The sequence below is a fragment of the Strix aluco genome, chromosome 2 (genome assembly GCF_031877795.1).
Source record: "Strix aluco isolate bStrAlu1 chromosome 2, bStrAlu1.hap1, whole genome shotgun sequence".
Lineage (NCBI taxonomy): Eukaryota > Metazoa > Chordata > Aves > Strigiformes > Strigidae > Strix > Strix aluco.
The window spans coordinates 114957169-114977355 of NC_133932.1; the positions used below are offsets into that span (position 1 = coordinate 114957169).

The following is a 20187-nucleotide window of genomic DNA, read 5'->3' on the forward strand; positions in this document are numbered from 1 at the left end:
GGGACTCTGCGGGACGGGGATCTCCAGCGCTCAGCGCTTGCTCCGGGAACCGCAGGTCCGGTGCGCACCTTCCCCGGAGGAGCGTGGCGGCGGGCGGGCGGCGAGTCCCGCTCCCCGCCCCGGCAGCGCGGCGGCCCCGGAGGCTGGAAACTCCCCAGCGCCGGGCTCCGGCGGGAGGGCACGGCCGGGCTCCGCGGGGGCCGGGAGACCGGCGGGGGAGCAGCCCCGTGCCCGCCGGCGGGCGGGCGGGGGACGCGTCCCGGGGAGGGCGTGCTCCCGGCGGAGGATGTGGGCCGGGGGGGGGCGGAGGGGTGCGCGGTGAGGGGTGGAGAAGTTATAAATCAGCGGGGCTGGGGCTGGCGGGTAATTGATGTCCGCGGGAGGTGAAGCTGGCAGGGCGGCTCGCAGCGGACACTCCCTTTCCGTGGGCCGGGGCGGGCGGGGAGGGCTCGGGGGCTGCTGGATGCGGATCCCGCGCCGCGCTGCGCCGTTATCTCCGCCGCCGCGGGAGGAGCCCGGGACCGAGGAGAGCCCGTCGGAGCCCAGCCGGCGCTTCTGCCCCTGCCTCTGCCTCTGCCTCGCCGCCGTCGGCAGGGGAAGAGCCCTGCGCTCCGGCGGGCAGGACCATGCCCCGCCAGCTGCTCTCAGGGACCGTGCTGCTGGGAGCCGCCCTCCTGCTCGCAGGTAAAGGTCCTCCGGGGCCCGCTGCCCCATCCAGCCCCCGCTCTTGCGACGTGCCCCCAGCGATGTGCCTCCTCGGCGGCGCCTCCCGCCGCACCCCGCTCGTCGGCTGGAGCCAGCGGGCACCTGCCTCCCCTTCGCCCCCTCCCCTGGGCAGGGCGATCCTGCTTTTCAGAGAGCGGCGAAGCGCCGCATCCCGAGCGATCGTTAGCCCCCGGATCCCCGGCGGTGTGCCCCGGGAGCAGCGGCCTGGGGGTGCCGGGGTGCCGGAGCCGCGGTGCCTCCCCTCCTCCGGGCCAGGCGGCGGTGCCGGCGCGGGGAGGCGAGCCTCTCCCGGGCCCGGGAGACAGCCGCTCCGGGAGGTGTCCAAACCGGTCCTCGCGGAAAGAAAGCATGTCTTGGCTGCCGGGCAGGCTTCTTTCCTCCCCGCTTTGTTTCCAAGTGTCAGCCTCTCCCAGTTCTGTCCCTGAAGCGGAAAAGGTGCCCGTTTCCTTCGCAAAAATCCAGGTCCTGCTGCCCCTCGCCCGGGCAGGACGGCGGAGCATCGGTCGGGGCTGCCTGCGGGGGGTGGCCGAGCGGGAACCCGGCGTGGGTCTCTCTGGAGAGTGGGATGGAGCCGCTCTCCGGCGCCTGTATCCCGCAGCGCTGTGTGTGTCGGGATGGATCAGTGCAGATTCGCTTTCCTGAATCGAGTTTTATTTCACTTTGAGAGGAGCCGGCCGTGGTGGGGAGTGCGTCCCAGTGTTGCGTTGCCGGTCACCCGGGAGCAGGGGTGCGTGGGGGCCGGGCAAGGGCCGCTCCCGCGTGTGCTCATCGCACCGCAGGGCCGCCGACCTGTGGGGCCGCCCCACGGCGCAGAGCGGATCGGCGGTCCCGCAGCCCTTCCGCGCACGGGGGCCCCGTGTCCCGCACAGGGTCCCCAGGTGCGCCCCGGGGCGCGGCCGCGGGCAGCTTCCGCGGAGCCGGTGCGCAGCACCGCCGCTGGCAGCGAGAGCAAACGCCGGGTGGGGAAGGAAAACCCCGAGCTTGCCCCGGGACAGGCGCCGAGGCCGGCGGCCGAGCAGCCGCGTTTCTGCGGTTAGCTGTGCGGCCGCCAGACCCGCCCTTCTCCCCCGCGCAAGTGGCCCGCGGCTCGCTCCGCTCGGCTCCGCGGGAGCGGCCCCTGCGCGGCGCGGTGCCTGCGGCCGGCGGCAGCGGCTGCCCGGGAGGAGAGCTGGCGGGGCCGCCCCGACGAGACGTTTTCCTGCTCGGGAAGTGCTGATTCATCAACTTTGATATAGATATATAGGTATTCTTTCTTTTTTTTTTTTTTTTCCTTCAGGAAAGTGCTAATTTCCCCACATTATTTGTCTCTGCCAAGGAGGTTCTTATGCCCAGGATGAAATAGGCACAGGCATGGGACACCCACCCTGGATACAGGAAATGTGGGTTCCAATCCTTGCCAGGCTTCCTTCACAGCTTGAGCTTGAACTTCGTCGTCCCGCTCCCACACGGGCTCCTGCGGTGACCAGCTATGCTAGGGGACTGGCTTCCTCTTTCCTGTCGGAAAGGTTTTCCATTGCGCATATCATGGCAAACCCATCGCCCAGGGAGAAGGTGGACTCTGAGCCAGGGGCTCTAAGAGACCCTGGTTCACCTTCCTGTTCAGGGACTGTCAGGGACACGCACACCCTAGACCAATTCCAGTAGGAAGAACTTGGCTTGTTTAGGGGAAAACCTGGTGCTGTGGGTGCTGAGGACATACATCCTGGCAGTAGGCACCAGAAAGATGCTTCTCTGTGGTTTGGTTGAAGGCTTTTACAACCATTTTGCTGGGAATTTGTATCCCCCCCTTAAATGTACAGAGATTGTGCTTCAAATCAGAATTTAGACTTTTTCAAACTCTTTGATTTTGTTCCATTTTCTCTTTTTTTTTGGAAAGAAAAATCATCCTTGCACAGTGTTGTTTGGACATCCCAGATAGGTTGATCATGTTTCATCTGGGTCAGTGGTAAAACTCTCCATACTTTTGCATTTGCACAGAGAGTTTCAAAGTTACTGGCAAAGTGGTGGGATGTTTTCTACCATGCATCTCTCTGCTTTTCTTCCCTTTTCACCCTCCTTCACTGCCTGTTTACCTAAAACTCTTACTCAGTCTGTCCAGCACTTCCCATTTCAAGTGTTCTTTGTGAAACTTGGTTCATCCTGCCTTATGGTTCACTCTTGTAATTCAGTCTCTGCGGGTGTCTGCTGAGCTTCCATTTACTGACAGGTACTAGAGGGAATTCACAGAAATAGTCAGTGGATCAGGAGCTGCTAGAGAGAGCTTCATAAGGAAGCAACAGAAGGCATTCTTTTAGTTTATATGTCTAATAATTTAAATGTCCCCAAAGCAGCATTTAAGTTACAAGCTGTGAGAGTCCCCATTTGAAAAATGAGATTAAGGAAATTATGTTTCTTTGACATGTGACTGTCGGGCACTTCAGCTCTCTTGTATTTCTATGCACATGCATATTTTGGCTATCATAGGAAAGAACAATACTTTTGTCTGTGTTTTGCATAGTACTTGCATATTTTTCCTTCATAGTTTGTATATATTTATTTCACAAATTGTATTGCATACATTTATGCTAAAGACTATACACATAATTGTCAACACAAAACTGTTGTTGCTGAATGAAGTTCAATCTCTCAGTCCTAGACTTTGTATGACAACAATTTTAATCAATAGCACTTGGGCATGTGAAGGACTGGGTTTAAACCCTGAAAAGATCAGATTCTGCAGCCTGGATTGAGGATTATGTGGCCACATTTCCAGAGACATAATCTGATAATTTGGCTCTATTTCCAGCTTTCCACCCAGAAGCAATACCTCACAATTAGTAGCTAGAAGGTAAACAGACTCAATTACAATCATATCTGTGAACAGTGCTATACGAATCTGTTATTCCAGTTGGAACTAGATCATCAAAATCCCCAGCGAATGATGGACTTTTCAACTTCATGGTCAGCTGGAAAAAATGAAGGAAGAAATTCCAGGTCAAATATAATGAGCGCTGAGGTTAATTTCTTGCAATAACTAACCTGACTTCTTCAAAAGTGCTATTCAGAAGGAAGTTCACGCGTTGAGGTTTCAATTTGATTTGAGTACTCATCTGAAACAGCTGTGCAGACACGCAGCTATAGTGCTCTAATTTGGGATTAGGGCTGGAGATCTTAATGGAATTCAGAAACACTGGGTTTCCCACTTCTTCTGGATCTTCATGGAAACTGGGCTCCCTTAAAAGTTCCAGACTACATTCACATAAGGCAGAAGAGTTAGACACTGCTGTATAATGCAGGTTTTAAAAAAATGTATACGTAAGATTTAAGTATCAAATTTTCTGGCATTGCTGAAGAAAATCACTTATGTCACTTACTGATGTTTTACCAAACAGGTGTTTTGCTCATGTGCTCTACACAAAGCTAGATTTCATTCTCTTATAGCTGGTGTAAATCTGGAGTAATTCCTTTGGGCTAGGCTAGCATATTCTAGATTTACAGTTCATGCTGGAGGAAATTGGGACTTGGCCTGTGCCCTAGTAAAGATCTTTATATCCAGAAGTACCCAACATTTAAACCCCTAAAAATTTGCCACTAGGGAGATTTGAGGATTTTTTGTTGGTGGTGGGTTTTTTTTAACATGTGAACACTAACAGACAAGCTGAGCCTATTTTTTGACAGATGCTTCAAAGACTGAAACCAGTAGCCCTTCACACTGTGTGGGTGTATAGGACAAAAGGAAATTGTCCAGATTTTCAGGACAGTTGCTGAGCCCTTACACTTTAATGTGGTTTGGAAACTTCAAGCACAATGTTTATCAACTTGCTAGTTTTCATGTCCAACTGAGATTGGGAAAGGAAGACGCTCAGCTGATGAGGGTTAAGGTTCGACGTTTCAGAAGTCTGTGTCCAGTGGGGCTGTGGTGGGGCTTTATCAGCAAAATTGTTCCTTTGCCTCCCCCAGAGTTAGGGGTGGGGACTTCCTGCTGCAGCCCCAGAGGGAATGGAAAGTGAGACTGCTGCAAGAGCAGCTTTGCCATGAAGCGTAGGATGCCCAACCACAAGCACCTCTGCTCTTGGAGGCCAGTCTCTCCTATTGGTGTGAGACCTTCAAGAAGCAAACTGCTCCCTCCACAGACATGCTTTATCTTTAGATCTCACTTCCTCCTCAGCAGTCTCTTTTTTTTCCCCTCTATCAGTATTTGTAAGAATGTGGGGAAATGTTTCCTTGTGTATTTGAGCATGAATTCCACCCATGGACAGCACCAGGCTCTTCTTCTCTCTTTGCCCTTGTGATGCATCTTTACTACACATATTCCTGCAGCTTAGAAACAACCTTTCCCAAGCTTTCCCAGATGGGAATGACCCAACTTCTTAATCTACCACGTGGGAACCGCTCATCCTAAAATTGGTCCAGTGATTGGCAGGAAGGTGCACGCACAGTTTTCTCCCATCAAGATGCAAAAGTTCAGTTTCATTCCCCCGTGGTTAGAGGTCAGCACTGCATAAATCCTGGTGGTTAAAAGGAAAAGAAAGATATGCTGCAAGCGGCAGTTTGAAAAGTGAAAATACAGTCATTAGTACTCTCTCCAAAGCCAAGCATGGCACAGTATCATGCCTTTTGTGACTGGCAGAATGAACTCATGCTGGAACTAAGCAAAGCGATAACAGATTGAGAAACACAAGGGTGTGGGGGAAGAGATTTGAAACTATGCACTTCAGAGGTACTTTTGTCTGAAACTTAAGTCTTGAGCCATTGAGATATATGGAGAAACTTGGACTGGGAATGTGGGTGACTGTTTCTTCTGTACTAACTGTATTAAGTATTTGGTGGGGTTTTTTGTGGCACCATGAATGGTAATTTGCTGGCCTAAAGATGAAGAGGAAGATGATTTGGCTTGTGACACATCTGTATTATTCAAGACCATTATAGATGCTTGTGAAACAGTTAACTGATTTATTCATCATCTTTCCCAGACTTTTGTTTGGCTTGTGTTAATGGAGAAGCAAAAGGTTCATGTTCACGATGATCTGCTTTTACTATCTGTTGGTTTTCCATGAAATCCCAGTTGATTTTAATACCAAAATCAGTTTGTCCATATTCACAATGTTAAGTCACCCCTATAACATATTTAGACAGAGCACAATCCAGCATGATGTGGCTGACACTGACTTCTGTTTGCGTGACTTTTCTAGACTGTAGGGCTGCTCTTCCAACATTCAGTGATACATGGCACTAATCACTCCTAAATGCAATCCCTTTTAAGTCGTATTCCCTCTTTGGAAGCTATGGCCTTGAAACAAGGTGCTCTTTGCTGTTGAAGCAGCTCAAGGATGGGGAAGTGGTTAGAAGGAAGCTGTTTCTAGGACTTCAGTGGGTTGAAGATGCTGTGTCAATGCGGTGACATTATTTCCGTGCCGTGCCTGGAAGCGGGGGTGGAACGGGCAGGGCATGGTGGCCCTCACAGAGCCAGGGACCCGTGAGCAGATGTCTCCATTCCTCAGAAGTTCCCTTGGGAAGCCAATGCTCTGGGAACAGGACCCCCTGCTTAGCGCGTGGGGAGCGGCGAGGGATGAGTGTGAGGGCGTTTCATGAGAGGAATTTCACAATTTCACATAGTTCGCGTAAGCGTCCTTCCTGTGGGATTCTTCCCTGCCACGGAGCGAAGGAATTTGCCCCTTTTGTTCCCATTGTCGTTCCTCTGTGGAAAAACCTCTCATCAGGATCACCGTGGACTAATGTTAACAGAAGCGTGAAAGTTGCCATCCTGGATCAGACAAGGGCTCTATTTAGCTCCGTGTCTTGTCTCCAACAATGTCCAACATCTGATCTTCAGGGGAGGTTCAAGGAACCTTGCAGGAAGCAGTTATCTGATAAAATTCTCCAGAGAGGAAATTTTTTTGCACTATGATTTAAAATCCACTATTACTTACTAAGAAACTGTGGGACTGAGGATCAAGGAAACTAAAATTAGTGTCTGCCAAAATTTAGAAGTTGTCTATGTTTTTGGCAAATGGATATGACATAGTGGGATTAAATTGCATTATTTTGTATAACGCAGAAAATTTTCTTCTTCTGTTGTGCTGGTAGCGTTTGGGGTGAAAAACCCATTGTTCTTTGTTTCATGCTGTGCTGTACTTAACATTCATCCTAACCTATTTTGTAAGTATTATTGATTATAATTTCCTAATTTAAATTGAGCCACAGGCAAGCTTGCCAGAAGCTTTCTGCATGTGCACCTACCGTAGACTTTGTGGTTTAGATGTCATTTAACTGCGGAATGGGTTTAGCCTCTTGAGCCATTGCAAGGGAGTACTCTGTGCAGACTGTTCTGGTTCTTCTTACCTCTCTAGTTTAAATTGTTTTGTTGCATTAGTTATTTTCTCTTGTTTTGAACCCGGGACCCTTGCTTATAGCTCTGTTTAGTAGGGTGGATGGAAAGTCAGTTCTTGACTTTTTTTTTTTTTTTTTTTTGTCTTGGAGCCTTACAGGACAGTTCAGCTGTAATGATGGAGCATCAGAAATAATAACCAGCAGCCTTCAGCAAACTGGAAATCCTGCAACTTTGCTTTACATTTTTTTTTTATATAGTTCCTAATTTATTCCTGTGTGCACAGCTTAATGAATAGTACAGTCCCAGATGCATTTGACAGGCCTGTGAGCTGGCAGGTTACTGGCAGGTATGCAGCTTGTCTATATGAAATAGTCTTTCAATTCAATCCTATTATATTGCTTAATTTGTCCTGCCAGGGAATCTATAGCAAATCTTAAGTATCAAGTTGTTAAAGAAATCTAATTTGGTCAAGAAAATGTACCTCCTTACTCTATATAGGAATTCTAAATTATTTTTGTGTCTGTTTTTAATGTACTTGCTTTGCCTTTGTACCGTATCAATACTTTCCTGCTAGGCTAGTTAATGGGAAAAACTTTTCTCAAAAAATATTGAAATGATGATTATGTGCTGGGATCTGTCACAGTGGAATTAGAACACATGAAGTGATAGAGTAGATCTGACGGCTCACAGACGTAATATGGGTAGGGCTACCTACACTCCTATAAGCAGCGCAGGCTTAGCTGTATGTGGAGGTGCAAAATCATGCGCCTGGGTGAACGCCAGTGGCTGATCACATGGCATCACTTTTGGATGGGTGGATAATGGATTCACAACCACTTCTCATCTGCAATGGCCTGAGTAGGGTCTCCCCATAGGGGCCAGGACAGGCACATCAAGATGGAGGGGTATGTGAGCCACACAGACCTATGCCAAGTGTGGCTGTGAAAGTATCGCTGCAGCTCAGCTCTGCTATAACCCGTTCTTGCAAGACCTGTTTTTTTTTTTTTTAAGCTGGGTGTTCACTCTCTTGGAGCAAAGACCAGAGTAAGGTGGACACAACTGTGATATTTCTCTTGCTTTTCTCAACACACACCATATATATGTGCATTTTGCTCCCTTGGTGTGGTTTACTAAAGTGGTGATCCCATGAGGGTTCATAATGGAGGCATTAGACTGTACATTTGGATTCCTATTTTCAATTCTATATGCCCAATGGGAAATAAAAAGTTTACAATTATGGCTGGTTTTAGTTCTTCTCTGTAATTGCTTTCGCCTTATATAGCTAATGAAATGAGCACCTTCACCAGGCTAGATAGTAGCAAAGGTGCTCATTTCAGATGCTAAGTTTCTAGAGTTATTAAAATTGGATGGATAAAGGAGGAAACTAAGATTATTCTTTTTTTTTTCCTCTCAGGTTCTCTGAATGTTAAATTTTGAAATTTATTTTTAATTGGCATTATGTAAAGTGCCCATGCTCATGCACAAAAGTCACCTGGTGACTTTAGGGCAGACAGGACAATCTTCTGATGAGCTGGTGAAGCAAGTGCCTTCAAGCAGGTATTGCATGGGCACAGCGTGCTGAACTGTGTGGCCTTGGCTGCCCAGGTATGATGGGAAATGGTAATTTCAGTTGGTAGTAACTGGAGCCAGATTTACTTCAAATAACCAACTGTAATTTCAGGTTGTTACATTTCTACATCTAAATTTTTAAATGAACAAAAGCCCCTGCTCTTTAATAAAATGACTTTACCACAGGCTTCTGTAAGCACAGCCTGATTTAGCTAGGGAAAATATTGGCAAAACATTTGGCAGTTATTGGGGAAATACATATTTGTTTACATTTACAGCTATTGACCATATTGGCATGATACTGTGTACTGCTCAGAGGTGTTAATGAAGTACTATCAGAATTGTACGTGCTTTATTTTTAGCTACTGGGTGTTTTGCTTTGCCTCTATAGCATCTAATGTTATATCAGTGTGTATACACGTCTAGGGACAGCAAGCGCATACAGATTGTAAATAAACTCTTATGACTTGCTCTGAGATCCAGAACTGAGAGGGGAAGAACACCCTTGCTCAAATAATAGACACACATCTTTCTGTGCCTGTGAAGGCCTTTCTTGGTCAGCTGCATATCCATTTGCCCTGCTTATGTTTGGTGCCATGTTTAGTTCCAGGGCATGGAGTCAGGGTCAAGGCATTACAGTTTGCCTAGGACTCTTCTAACCTGCTGTGATAAGCCTTATGCTGTTCAGACTCTATTACAATGCTGTATCATACAGCAGTCCAGTGTTCTCATCCATTAATCTATCCATTTCCTTGGCAGGCTGTTATGTCCTACTGGTATTTTAAATTCTTAAATTGTAGTTGAGATTAATCAGACTTAAGTATTTGATCTAGAAATCACTCGGCATGTGTTGCAGAACATCAGACTGGATAATCGGAATGTCCCTTTTGGATCTGAAAGGGATGAACCTATGAATTGATGACTTTTATGCATCAATGTGTACTCTGTAAGTAAATAGCTTCCAACAATTTTCTTGATCTTGAAAGCAAACAAGAACACATTTCAGTCAAACAGAGGCATGTGTGAGTGATAGATCCATTGAGGAGTGAGACAGCTTGAGCTGGTTCTTCTGCTCCGAGTGTGTTTCTGTTTGCCAGCTATGTACCAGCACACACGATGCCTCTCTTTGCACAAGAGCCAACAGGAAATCCCGACAAAGGTACCTTGCAGTCCAAAGACCTATGTCTGTTAACCCTTGCAAGTCCCTATGGCCCTTAATTGCCCTTCAAAGTTCTGTTTTGACAGAAATAGTGGTTACATTTTGCTTCCTCAGATCATGAGCTTGCTCATCTGGACGACCGTCAATGTCAGCTTGGGACAAAAGCACACATCCTTGCTCTCTCACGGATAAGCTGTTCTAGTTTCTCTTCTGCAGACTTCAGGTGTGAAGCTTGGATTTGCTTCAGAGAAGTGGTATGAAATTATATATATGAAGGACTGTGAGGTTTCCTTTAGAACGGGGACCTAGATGGCATCTGAAAGACCTGGAGATAGTGCTTTGAATCTCAGGGTGGCTCAGGTGTGGCACTGTAGATCTTTCCTGGAGGCTGTTTCTAAGTACAGGCAATGGAGGTGGTACTTTTACCTCTGGATGCAGGAACCAGACTGCGCTGCCTGCATTGCCTGTGCCTGAGCACTAGAAACGCAGGCGACAGAGATGAGATGGGGGCTATTTCTGCCATGGAGATAGAAGAGTGTCTTCTTCCAGTAGCAGTTTTTCCCAGACCCCAGCAGTCACAGAAGTAGAAAGCTTCATTATCCAGGGTAATCCCTTCTCACTCTAGTCCTGTGGTGGGACCGGGCCAGACATTCACACTTTGAGCAGGAAAAAAAAAATAATTTTTTTGCAATCACCACCCAAATTTTGAGACAACTCTACCTAAAAGTTTGCCTGTCTTATATATGCAAGTATTGATGCTGATGAGAATCTCAGTGTTGATTAAACTAGGAGGACCCGTTGGTCAACATTCCTCCTTATGGTCAGATGTAAATCAAAACATTAAATGGCTCTTCAGGGTTGACCACAAAGTCCTTTTTCTCTCTTTTTTAAAGTAGAGTAATTTGGTGTAATGATGTAATTGGATAGGTACAACTGTTTGAAAAAAATAGTTATATTTACTTACAGAATAGCCTGAAGTACCTTTAGAAGAGACGGTAATACAATAGCTTGTCAAGAAGAGCTCTGAAATAGAGAAAACTACTGATATCCCAGGTTTCCTTGCAAAATGGAGTAAAGCCATTTATCCCATATGAGGTTAGCAGGTAGCCATGTTCTGACTTAGGAGCTGCTGCAGATCAGAGTCAGCTTATTTTCACTGGAGACTCACTGAAGGTCAACCGGCTGGGTGCTACCATGCTCCTAAGCATTTCAACCAGATTCTGCAATTGCTTATTAGTTGCACACTTGTGGGTATTCCCATTCTCTTCGATGGGATGACTCATAAGGAAGTGCTCGTAAGCAAGCGTAAAGTCCTGGGCTGCATTTGAACTGAATGACCCATGTTTTAAGAAGCACAGAGATGTGAAGACCCTATTCAGAAATCACATGTGCTCTCTTTCCAGTGCAGGAGTGTTCTCTACAAAATATATTTTTGCTGAATATATTTGAATCAGGAGGAAATTATATTTGATGGTTAAAAACCACAAAGGGTGGGTTATGTTTAACAAGCCTTAAAACACGTGCAAATCCAACAATGACTGAAACAATTACTCATGATGGATAACTTTATTGCCCACAGATGGCACTTTAAACCCAGAAGGTCAGATTCTTTGTATACACTGAAGTTGCAAAGATAAACTGATCATTCTCCTTAACCTCTCATTGTGCAGGTGAAAAAAGATTAGTCAACATGTTCAGGATAACTGGAGTGGTTGGAAGACACTCAGCCTCAAATTATTAATAAGATGTTAAAAGTAAAAAACTACCATACCTGTTAACTTCAAGGAAATTTCTAATAACTTCTAATATATCATATCTTTTTTTAACTATGCCATAAAGCTAGCTTTTGGGATTACTTTCTTTAGTCAAAGGTAGCAGAAATTCACAGTGTATAAAAGGAAATTTAAAAGTAGAAACTGAAAAATACCAGAATGGGGATACTAATCCAGAACATGGTCCTGATTTTGAGTTCAGCAGATCTATCCTTTTAAGAGAAATCAAGATTTAGCTGAAATAACTGGAAAGGTTTATCATGTGTGCACGGTTACTCATTTGTCTGTAGAACTGAACCCCCGTATCATATTGGAAAAATATATGCATGCTCATTTATTTTATCTTTTTTTTTAATTACTTGTAATCAATGTTTTTGGTTAACAGATCATTCAAATTTTTGTTTACTTGATTCAGGAAGAGGATCACCTTTTTTTGTAAGGCAGAAAATAATTGAAGAAGTTTATTCTTTTGTTCCCTGGCAAATTACAGATTATACCCTCTGCTTTCTTAAAAAAAAAAAAAAAAAAAATTGCTCTTCCCTTATCTTAGGCAGAATGGCTAACTTTTGCAATCTAAATTAATGTTTGCTCATTAATTAAGTAACACTGTTGACTGACTTTCACATGTATCTAATAAGCCTTCTGAAACAAATAGAATATGCCCCAAAAAATCATCCCTTTCCCTATGGAAGGAGATTCCTCAGTTATCAGGATTAATTAGTTCTCTTGTTGTCACATGAAAAGAAGTTGCACCCCCCAATGTAGGTCAGTGTGAGGGTAGGCTGCTGATGGTCGCTTAGTGACAGGCACAATGATAAGTGAATGCGTCCTGTTGAGCCATGACCCTTCAGAAAAGACAGTGTCAAGTAAAATGCCCAGAGAAGGTACATAGAAGGCATAATCCGCTTCTAAATATTGACAGTAGGAATGTCCCTGCTATTCTCCTTCCTTTTTCTTTTCTGGTAAACATGTCAAACTCTATTTCATTTGTACTCTGCATCAGTTCTGAAGCATTTAAAAACGTAAGGAAGCTAATGACCCATGAATAGATAGGATGTCAAAAAAAGCTATTTTTCTTCAAGACTTAGCATCTTGCTGGTAAAAGCATTGTTGCACATACTTGTCAAAGCAACAATATTGGCTCGAAATAAGATCTTTTACTTCAGATTTTTGTCAGTGAAAAACTAAATAAATGAATATATAACAAATCTGATATGTCATGCCAAATACACTGATGTTAGGTCTTGAATATTATTATGATTAACTACTGGAGTTAAGTGTCTAAAATGTACTTGAAATCAATGAAATCAATCAGATGAAACTCTGGTTTATATCAATGGGAGCAAAGTTAGTCAAACACTAAGCACTCCTTAAGATCCCACTCACAATATTTACAAATACTGTGGTGTCTTTTAGATATATGTAATATGTGTAAAAGTGCAACAGATTGAATATGTATCCAGTATATATGGGTTTCTTTTTTGCCTGCAGGGTGAGGTGAAAAGATCTGGGGTTTTGTTGGGTTTTTTAATTTAATTTTAATAACTCTGAGGCAGATTTTCTGACATACGGGCTTCTAGGCTGTCTTGTTTTATATGCTTAATTTAAGATAGATATTGAGATTTTCATGTGGACATCTTTGCTTATAACACTGTAGAGTTATCAAGAGAAAAGTTTGCAACATTTATAATGGTTTCTTGCCCTTCACCTTTGACAGACTTTGAAAACAACAGCAACCTACATTACCAGGGCTGGTCTCCTGGTCTCAGCATGGGTCAGGCATGGGCATGATGCTGCATGGCTGGCTTTGCTCCTGGATAGGGTGCTGGTGCCAGTGCTGAGCAAAGCCAAACACTCAGCACCACAGTCATGACGAGGCACTGCAGACTTGCTCTCCTGCCTTGCTCTCAGCACCTGTCACTCACATGGATTTTCTACCTTTCCATCATTTTTACACTGGAAGCAACCTACATGTTGCTCTCTAACAACTGGGTTGAGTGTTGCAACTCTAGCATCTGGGCTTTGATCCTGATGGGTTCCTCTGGCAGACTGCTACTGATGTTTTTTCATACATATTGAACTGTTTGTAAACACCGTTGCATTCTTTCAGCTTTTCTAGAGCCTGAAATAAGGAGCAGTTCGGGGAAACTTGCAGCCAGGTTCCCCCCTGAAGTTAAGAATCATAAAGCTGGATATAAACATTGCCTTCTTGGGGGATCATCTGAGCCTCCAATTCTGGGATGACAAGAGGAATACAAATTAAATACAGGAACATGGTAGTTTCATGAAACTGTCAGATTATTTAGTTGGAGGACATTGACAGACACTCTCAACCAAAGCATCTGGGTTGCTCTTCAAGAAGCTGCTAAGCTCTTGTAATGTCTTATCTCAATTTCTCAGTGTTTAGCTTCAGGGACATTATTTCAGAATGGCAAATGAGTAGACTTATTGACTGTAAGCATCTGTGGGATGCTATCCCATAAAAGTACAGTGAACTCCATGGGAGACCCAGCATTTCATAAACGGTAGGTGAGAAAAACGTATGTTTGCAATGTATCATATAACAAATTGCTTCTTCAAAAAATTGCTGCATGTCTTTTCTCCCCTCTCAACAGCTGTCAGAATATATTAATTTCTAGTTAGAAGTATGATTGTCGAGACAAATCACAGAGAAAATCTGTGTATTTGTACAGTATCACCATTCAAATTTCTGATTATATTTGTGGTGCAGTTGAGAAGACCACTCTATTCTGAAAACTTGTTATGCCCTTGCTTGAAGCCTGTTCGAGTGAGCTATACTTTAGTTTATGTCTATGTTTAAGTGTACCCTTTAAAATCTTGTCTTGAATAGGGATGGATGATAATATATACAGGAAAACTACTGAAGTCACAGCTTAAATAAGATATAGAGGGCTAAAAAGAAAAAAGCAGATAAATGTAACGAACTTAGATGCCAAAGGTTAGTTAAAAGTTAGTTAACTCCTACGGTGTACATTTCCTATATTGCTAAGGAAGAGAACATGTCTCTGAAGACCTCTATCAAACAGTTTTGCAGGCCCAATCAGTTATTTGCCTCTTTTCATGGATTGTGCTAGGTAGTCCCAGAAGGTGATTTAGACCTCTTGTCTTCACCAATGTTATAGGGAATCAGTAGGAAATACTGACAAATGGAGCACAGCTGGCTCCTTAAAATAAAGAAACCCCCAAAACCATAAGATGAGGCCAGTGCCTCTTTACCTTTTGTACAAAATCCTTGTACTTGTAGCATCTCTCTCCAAAAGTGGAGACTTAGCTCCTAGGCCTTTCTCAAACTGAAGGACTTCAAGTCCACATCTGAGAACAAAGTTTTGATACTCAGCCTCTAATCTGAGGCTACGTCTGCTACTGGGTGAAAGCTGCTTAATTAGGAGCAGCCATTGACTCTGGAGGGTTTATACATCAGAAATTTAGTCGCTGGTCTCGGATGGAGTTGGTGTACAAAAGTTGCTTCTATAGCCAATGACGGAGGCCTTTCCAGTGGGTGATCCACAGCAGTCAAATAAGGTTCACGTATTTCTACTATGTTTGGTGCATACAGCTGTTCATATTTGGCTGTGGCAGGGACCTCTTGGAACGCTTAAAATAGCTAAACTGAAACTGTACTTGGCTGAGTTCTAGTGGAAAATCTGCATTACCGTTGTTTACGTGATGCTGCTTCTCTTGTAAGTTGACAAAGAAATACTTTCTCTTGGAGTAAAGTGATCCGGGGTACTTCCTGCTCCTCTCTCACAACACTGAATTCTTCACAAACTGCACTTGGGTCCAGATTTAGACTTAAACTGGTTTTCAACTTCAACTGTTTCAAAATATTTTCTTGTTATGTTCCTAGCTTCTGGAACACTTTGCTGTCAGTGAAGGGGCAATGGGATGGATCAAGGACTGTTTCTTCTTTAAGGCATGCATTTCTGTCTGCTTGCCATGAAAGCTTTTGTGGCCATAGCCTATTATGGGGCAAAGATAAAACATTATGCCTTTGCAGCACTTGCTGACTTGATGAGAGGGAAGGTCCGGTGTTCGTCCAATCTTCTGACCGTGGGGCTTTTTCATGGACTTCCTAAAAATTACCTTCACATGGCCTGTGAGGAGCCAGCCTTGACATTTTCAAGTCTCCTAAGCCACCTCATGTTATACTGACATTCAGAGTTTCACCCATACCAGAATGGTCTGGCCACAACTGGGGCCATGTTGGCATGCTTGCTTTCTCAATAAGCAGCAGATCTCGTCTGGAGGGTGCCTTGATCTTGTTGTAGAGCTGTCCAGTTACCTTTTGACATCACTTCACTGGTAGGAAGCCTGCAGCTAGTGAGGGACCATAGGTAACTGTGCTTGACCTTCAGTCAGGAAGGGAAGATCCTTAATCCCCCTTCATTCCTTCCAGAGCACCTCCAGCTTTGCAGAAGGTTGTTGAGTGAGACTTCAGTATCTTAGAGCTCAATACGTGGCTCTTGCCATGGAAGCAGCTGACTTCTGCCCTTCCCGTTGAAGGGGCTGCCATGGTGGTGTTTCCTAAGGAAATGCAGCCAGCAGTGCTTGAGTTCATGCTTCCTTGGTTAGATGTGTAACTGCAAGGTCCTGAACTTTCTTCATGGTATGCTCAGTCAACAACTTGAGAGCAAAGTCATTGACCAAAACTTGCATAGCTTTCTTCCCTACTTTCTTTCCTGAGTAATTCTTGTGGAAGATTATGTGAGTCTTGAGAGCAGGATTTTGCTCTGAGGAAGAGAACATGTGGGGTGAGGGGGCACCCCATTTTCTTTGCTTTCTTCTTCCAGTATAGCATCATAAATGTGAGTGGACTGGGAACAGGATGATTTGTCATTGTTAATGTTGGTTTTTTTTTCTTTGTTTTTCTAGGTTCTAGTTCAGGATCAAAATTAAAAGTTCCTGAGCTGAGTATAAATGGCACACAGCACGTTGTTCAAGCAGGCCAGAATTTAAATCTCACCTGCAGGTAACCAGCTGAGTTTGATTCTAATAATTTGGCTGGGAGTTCATACACCTGACACTTTCTTTTTTTGGAACTGAAATTAGACAAAAATGAAACCTTATGTTGTGGGGAAAGGTGGGGAGTGAACTTCAATGGCGATTGTTTAATAGTTCTTTGTTGTTTCTGTTGTTGTTTTTGGAAAACAAGATAAAAGAGAACCCCAGAAATAGCCTGATATAATAAAAAAGAAAGCTTGGGAACTGGAGCTATATAATTGCAGCCCAACATAATTGTTTCTGCTTCCTTATCTGTATTTGCAGGGGGGAAATGGTTCATTCATGGTCTTTGCCTGAAACGCTAAGTAAGGATAGCAAAAGGCTGAAAGTAATTAAATATGCCTGTGGAAGGAATGGGAAGCAGTCCTGCAGCAGTCTGACCTTGAGCAGAACTCAAGCAAGTGACACTGGAAACTATAGCTGCAAATATCCAACAAGTCCAGCAAAAAAGAAGAAGGAATCTACGGTCTATGTATTTATTAACGGTAAGATTATGTTTTTTAACACTTCTTGGTACTTGCACTTCAATACAGCAAAGTGGATAAATAAGGCAGTTCAGCTGTGGTTAAATACAGCTGATTTTTTTTCACATCAGTTATATTTTCAGCCTTGCAAAATGTCATCATAATTTACCAACTAATGTATAAAAACTGTTTTCTCAGAGCTTGAAAATACAACTGCTAGTGTTTTCTCTGTTAGGGAAAAAAAATGAAGACAGAAAAAGACCCAATCCAACCAGTCTACTAGAGTAAATAGAACTCCACATGGAAGTAAACTAGAAGTGAATCTCTGAAATGGGTATCAGAGAAATCATATCTTATAGAATTGGATGATGACTGATGAAAACCATGTATCTGGTACAATGTCCACTTTAACCTGTTTGTGTACGAGTATAGATTTCTAGGCAGCTGAAGGATCCCAAAGCTGTCTCTACAGATCATTGAATAATCTCATGCTGTAGAAAATTACTATTTTCATGTTAAGTCACATTCAAAAATGTACTCTCTAGTCCACATAATACAGATTGTAAAAATCTAAAATAAATGGAATCAAACTAAACACAGAATTGTATTCAGCAAACAAGTATTGTGTAATGTATGGGAAATGTTGGAATTAGGTCAGTTAGACTATAACAGAAATTGCTTTCTGATCCTGTTTTCTTCCAGGATATTAATCAGACACTTCTCAGAACAGTTGAATTCAATAGACACAATAATAAAGGAAGAAATTATAAACAATTTAGGGATTTAATTTAATTTTATATTTTAGTTTTTCTTGATTTTTACAGAATAAAATGAATAGATTAAGATATCAGGATTCACAGATTTTGGAAGCCCGTATTACAGAGAATGTGCAACTGGAAGTTTTCCAAATTACGTGTCTGCTTCTTCTAATGAGTTCACATCAGAGTGAATTAGCTTTTGTTTTCATTTTGTGACATGAAGAGTGGGACTGGTGCTGTGAAAAAGCTGAATGAAGTGGACCTCTCACTACAGTTATATAAAATAAGATAGCTCCCCCCATTATTGTGTGTTGCTTTATTGAGAATTATTGGATAATTCAAGTTGTTCATCCTGCTTTCCTTCATCTGAAATATAACACAGAGTGTTTTTCTCACCCAACTATTTTCATATAATTCACTGGATATCCAACTACAGATGCATCCTTGAAAACATAACCAAAGCATGTTATTAATTTAGTGACCAATATTTCCTGCTGCCTAGGAAAACTTATGATTTTCTTGGATGACTTTTGCAAGTTTCCCATCATGGGACCTTCCTGAACCTCCCACCTTGCATGTCATCTCTATCTGAGATCTACCCACAATTGTCTCCATTCACCACATGAGAAGAACAGGGATGGTTGTGACTCTGACTGCGAACCTGTCTGCTAAACCCTCTTTACGATATAAGAGATTCCTTTACGTTTGCTTGGTCTCTTTCCTGTTTGAAGTGTTAATTTTTCTGGATCCTGAATTTTTACAAATGGAAGACACAACCAGTCTTTCTAACTCTTCACCGCTTCCCAAGTTGTATGTAGCTTACTCGCATCTGAAAGAGATCCTCAATTAGACATATGTGAACCAAGGTTATCTGCCTAATTCACATGGTGATGGAAGAGAAACATATCATTGGAGAAATAGTTTTTGGACAGCCCCTTGCCCCCCTCTCCCCCACAGTAATCAGTTAAGGAAGACTGCCTGGGTGTCTCGGTTTTGTTGATTTTTCAAGGACATTGTCATTAAATGTTGATGTCTCTTCTCCTATCTTACTTGCCAAAACCCAGTAAAATGTTTAAGGCACAAACCTGTATCAAGCTCAGAATTCTTTGGCATCTTAATTTTCTGAATTTGGTGATCCTTTTGATTGAAAACCAATTTCTTAATGCTCAAGTGTTGATTGTGTCCTGGTAAGCACGTATGAGAGTTTGGGCAAACTACTGATAACTAGGGTGGCTGCAAAGTAACTGTTCATTTAACGCCTGTTGAAAGTGTCACTCTGCCCTAAGGTGGGGAAAGGTATACTAGTCCTCCAAAAATTTACAATTTCAGGAAGAATTGTTGAGTAGATTGAAAAGAAACACGTTACTGAGTACCAAAACTCACCTTTTCTGGTCAGTGTAGCGTTAGCATTTAGAAAGAGAATACTTAAGGAATATCTTAATATGAGTCATTGTTTCTGTGGACATGCATGAAATTCAATTATCTGGCTCAAGTGGGGGTGAGATGGGGGTAACAAAATCCTCCATGAAGACTACCTTTCTTGAGCTTAGTTTTAAACGAATTTGTGGGTGCTTAGGAAATAAACATTTGTAAAATTTGGGTCCCTCCTAGTTTTGTATTGTTTCCTGTGGCAGGACGTTGTGTCAGTCCATTTCCCATATTAGCTCCATGTGGATCACTGAGGTGCTTGTTTCCCATGTCTTAGCATGCTGCAGATGAGAACAAATAGTTGCTATTTACAAACATAAAATCCAAATCAGGAAAGTTGATATTGTTTGTACAGGAAGTCATCACTTATTGTTTTAAAAATGTTATTCATTTCCGTAATTAGAGTGATACTGAATATGAACTGGATTTTTAAAAAAAAGACAATAAACTCAGTAAGTCCTTTGCTTCAGTAATGAGTGTATGCTATAGCAGAAGATGAGCTTCTACAGACAAACATAAGATGCAGGACCATGAGAAGGAGACTGCAAGTCCCACATGCCCCAGGATGACTTGAAGCATTTCTGAAGTGCTGAGTTCGGGTGATCAAGAACAGGCAGGCTGGTGACTTCTCTTGCTGGAGCTAGTCTTGACACCATCCTTCTTTCAGCTGGAGAGGTCACTACTGAGTTGCACACAGGAGTGAGCACAGAGTGTGTGCCGCAGCAACTCTTGACCACACACAGCTCAGGAATTGAGACATCAAGCAAGGGAAATGAATTCTCTTAAGAGTCTTGGACTTTGCTCTAAGAAAACTGATGGCCTGACTTCCACCACGAGCCATGGGAAAAATCTGAAATGAAGCAAAGCCTCTTTGCCAATTTCTCCACTGTCTCAGACCTGAAACTGCTCAGACTTTTGTTTTGTTACGCAGCTGCGGCTTAGTAGTAAAATGGAAAGATTTGTAATGAACACTCACTGT

The 20187-nt window shown here is 43.5% G+C and overlaps 1 protein-coding gene across 3 annotated transcripts in view; it reads left to right on the plus strand.

Annotated features, from left to right (window-relative positions):
- Positions 1-445: 445 nt before the first annotated feature.
- Positions 446-20187, plus strand: part of FLT1 (fms related receptor tyrosine kinase 1) — a 115352-nt gene continuing 95610 nt past the window's right edge. For all 3 annotated transcript variants that reach the window (XM_074815916.1, XM_074815917.1, XM_074815918.1), the window contains exons 1-3: positions 446-684; positions 16430-16526; positions 16823-17043. In XM_074815916.1, coding sequence (XP_074672017.1) covers positions 627-684; positions 16430-16526; positions 16823-17043 — 376 coding nt within the window. In that variant the 5' untranslated portion in view covers positions 446-626. The remainder of the gene's footprint in view (positions 685-16429; positions 16527-16822; positions 17044-20187) is intronic.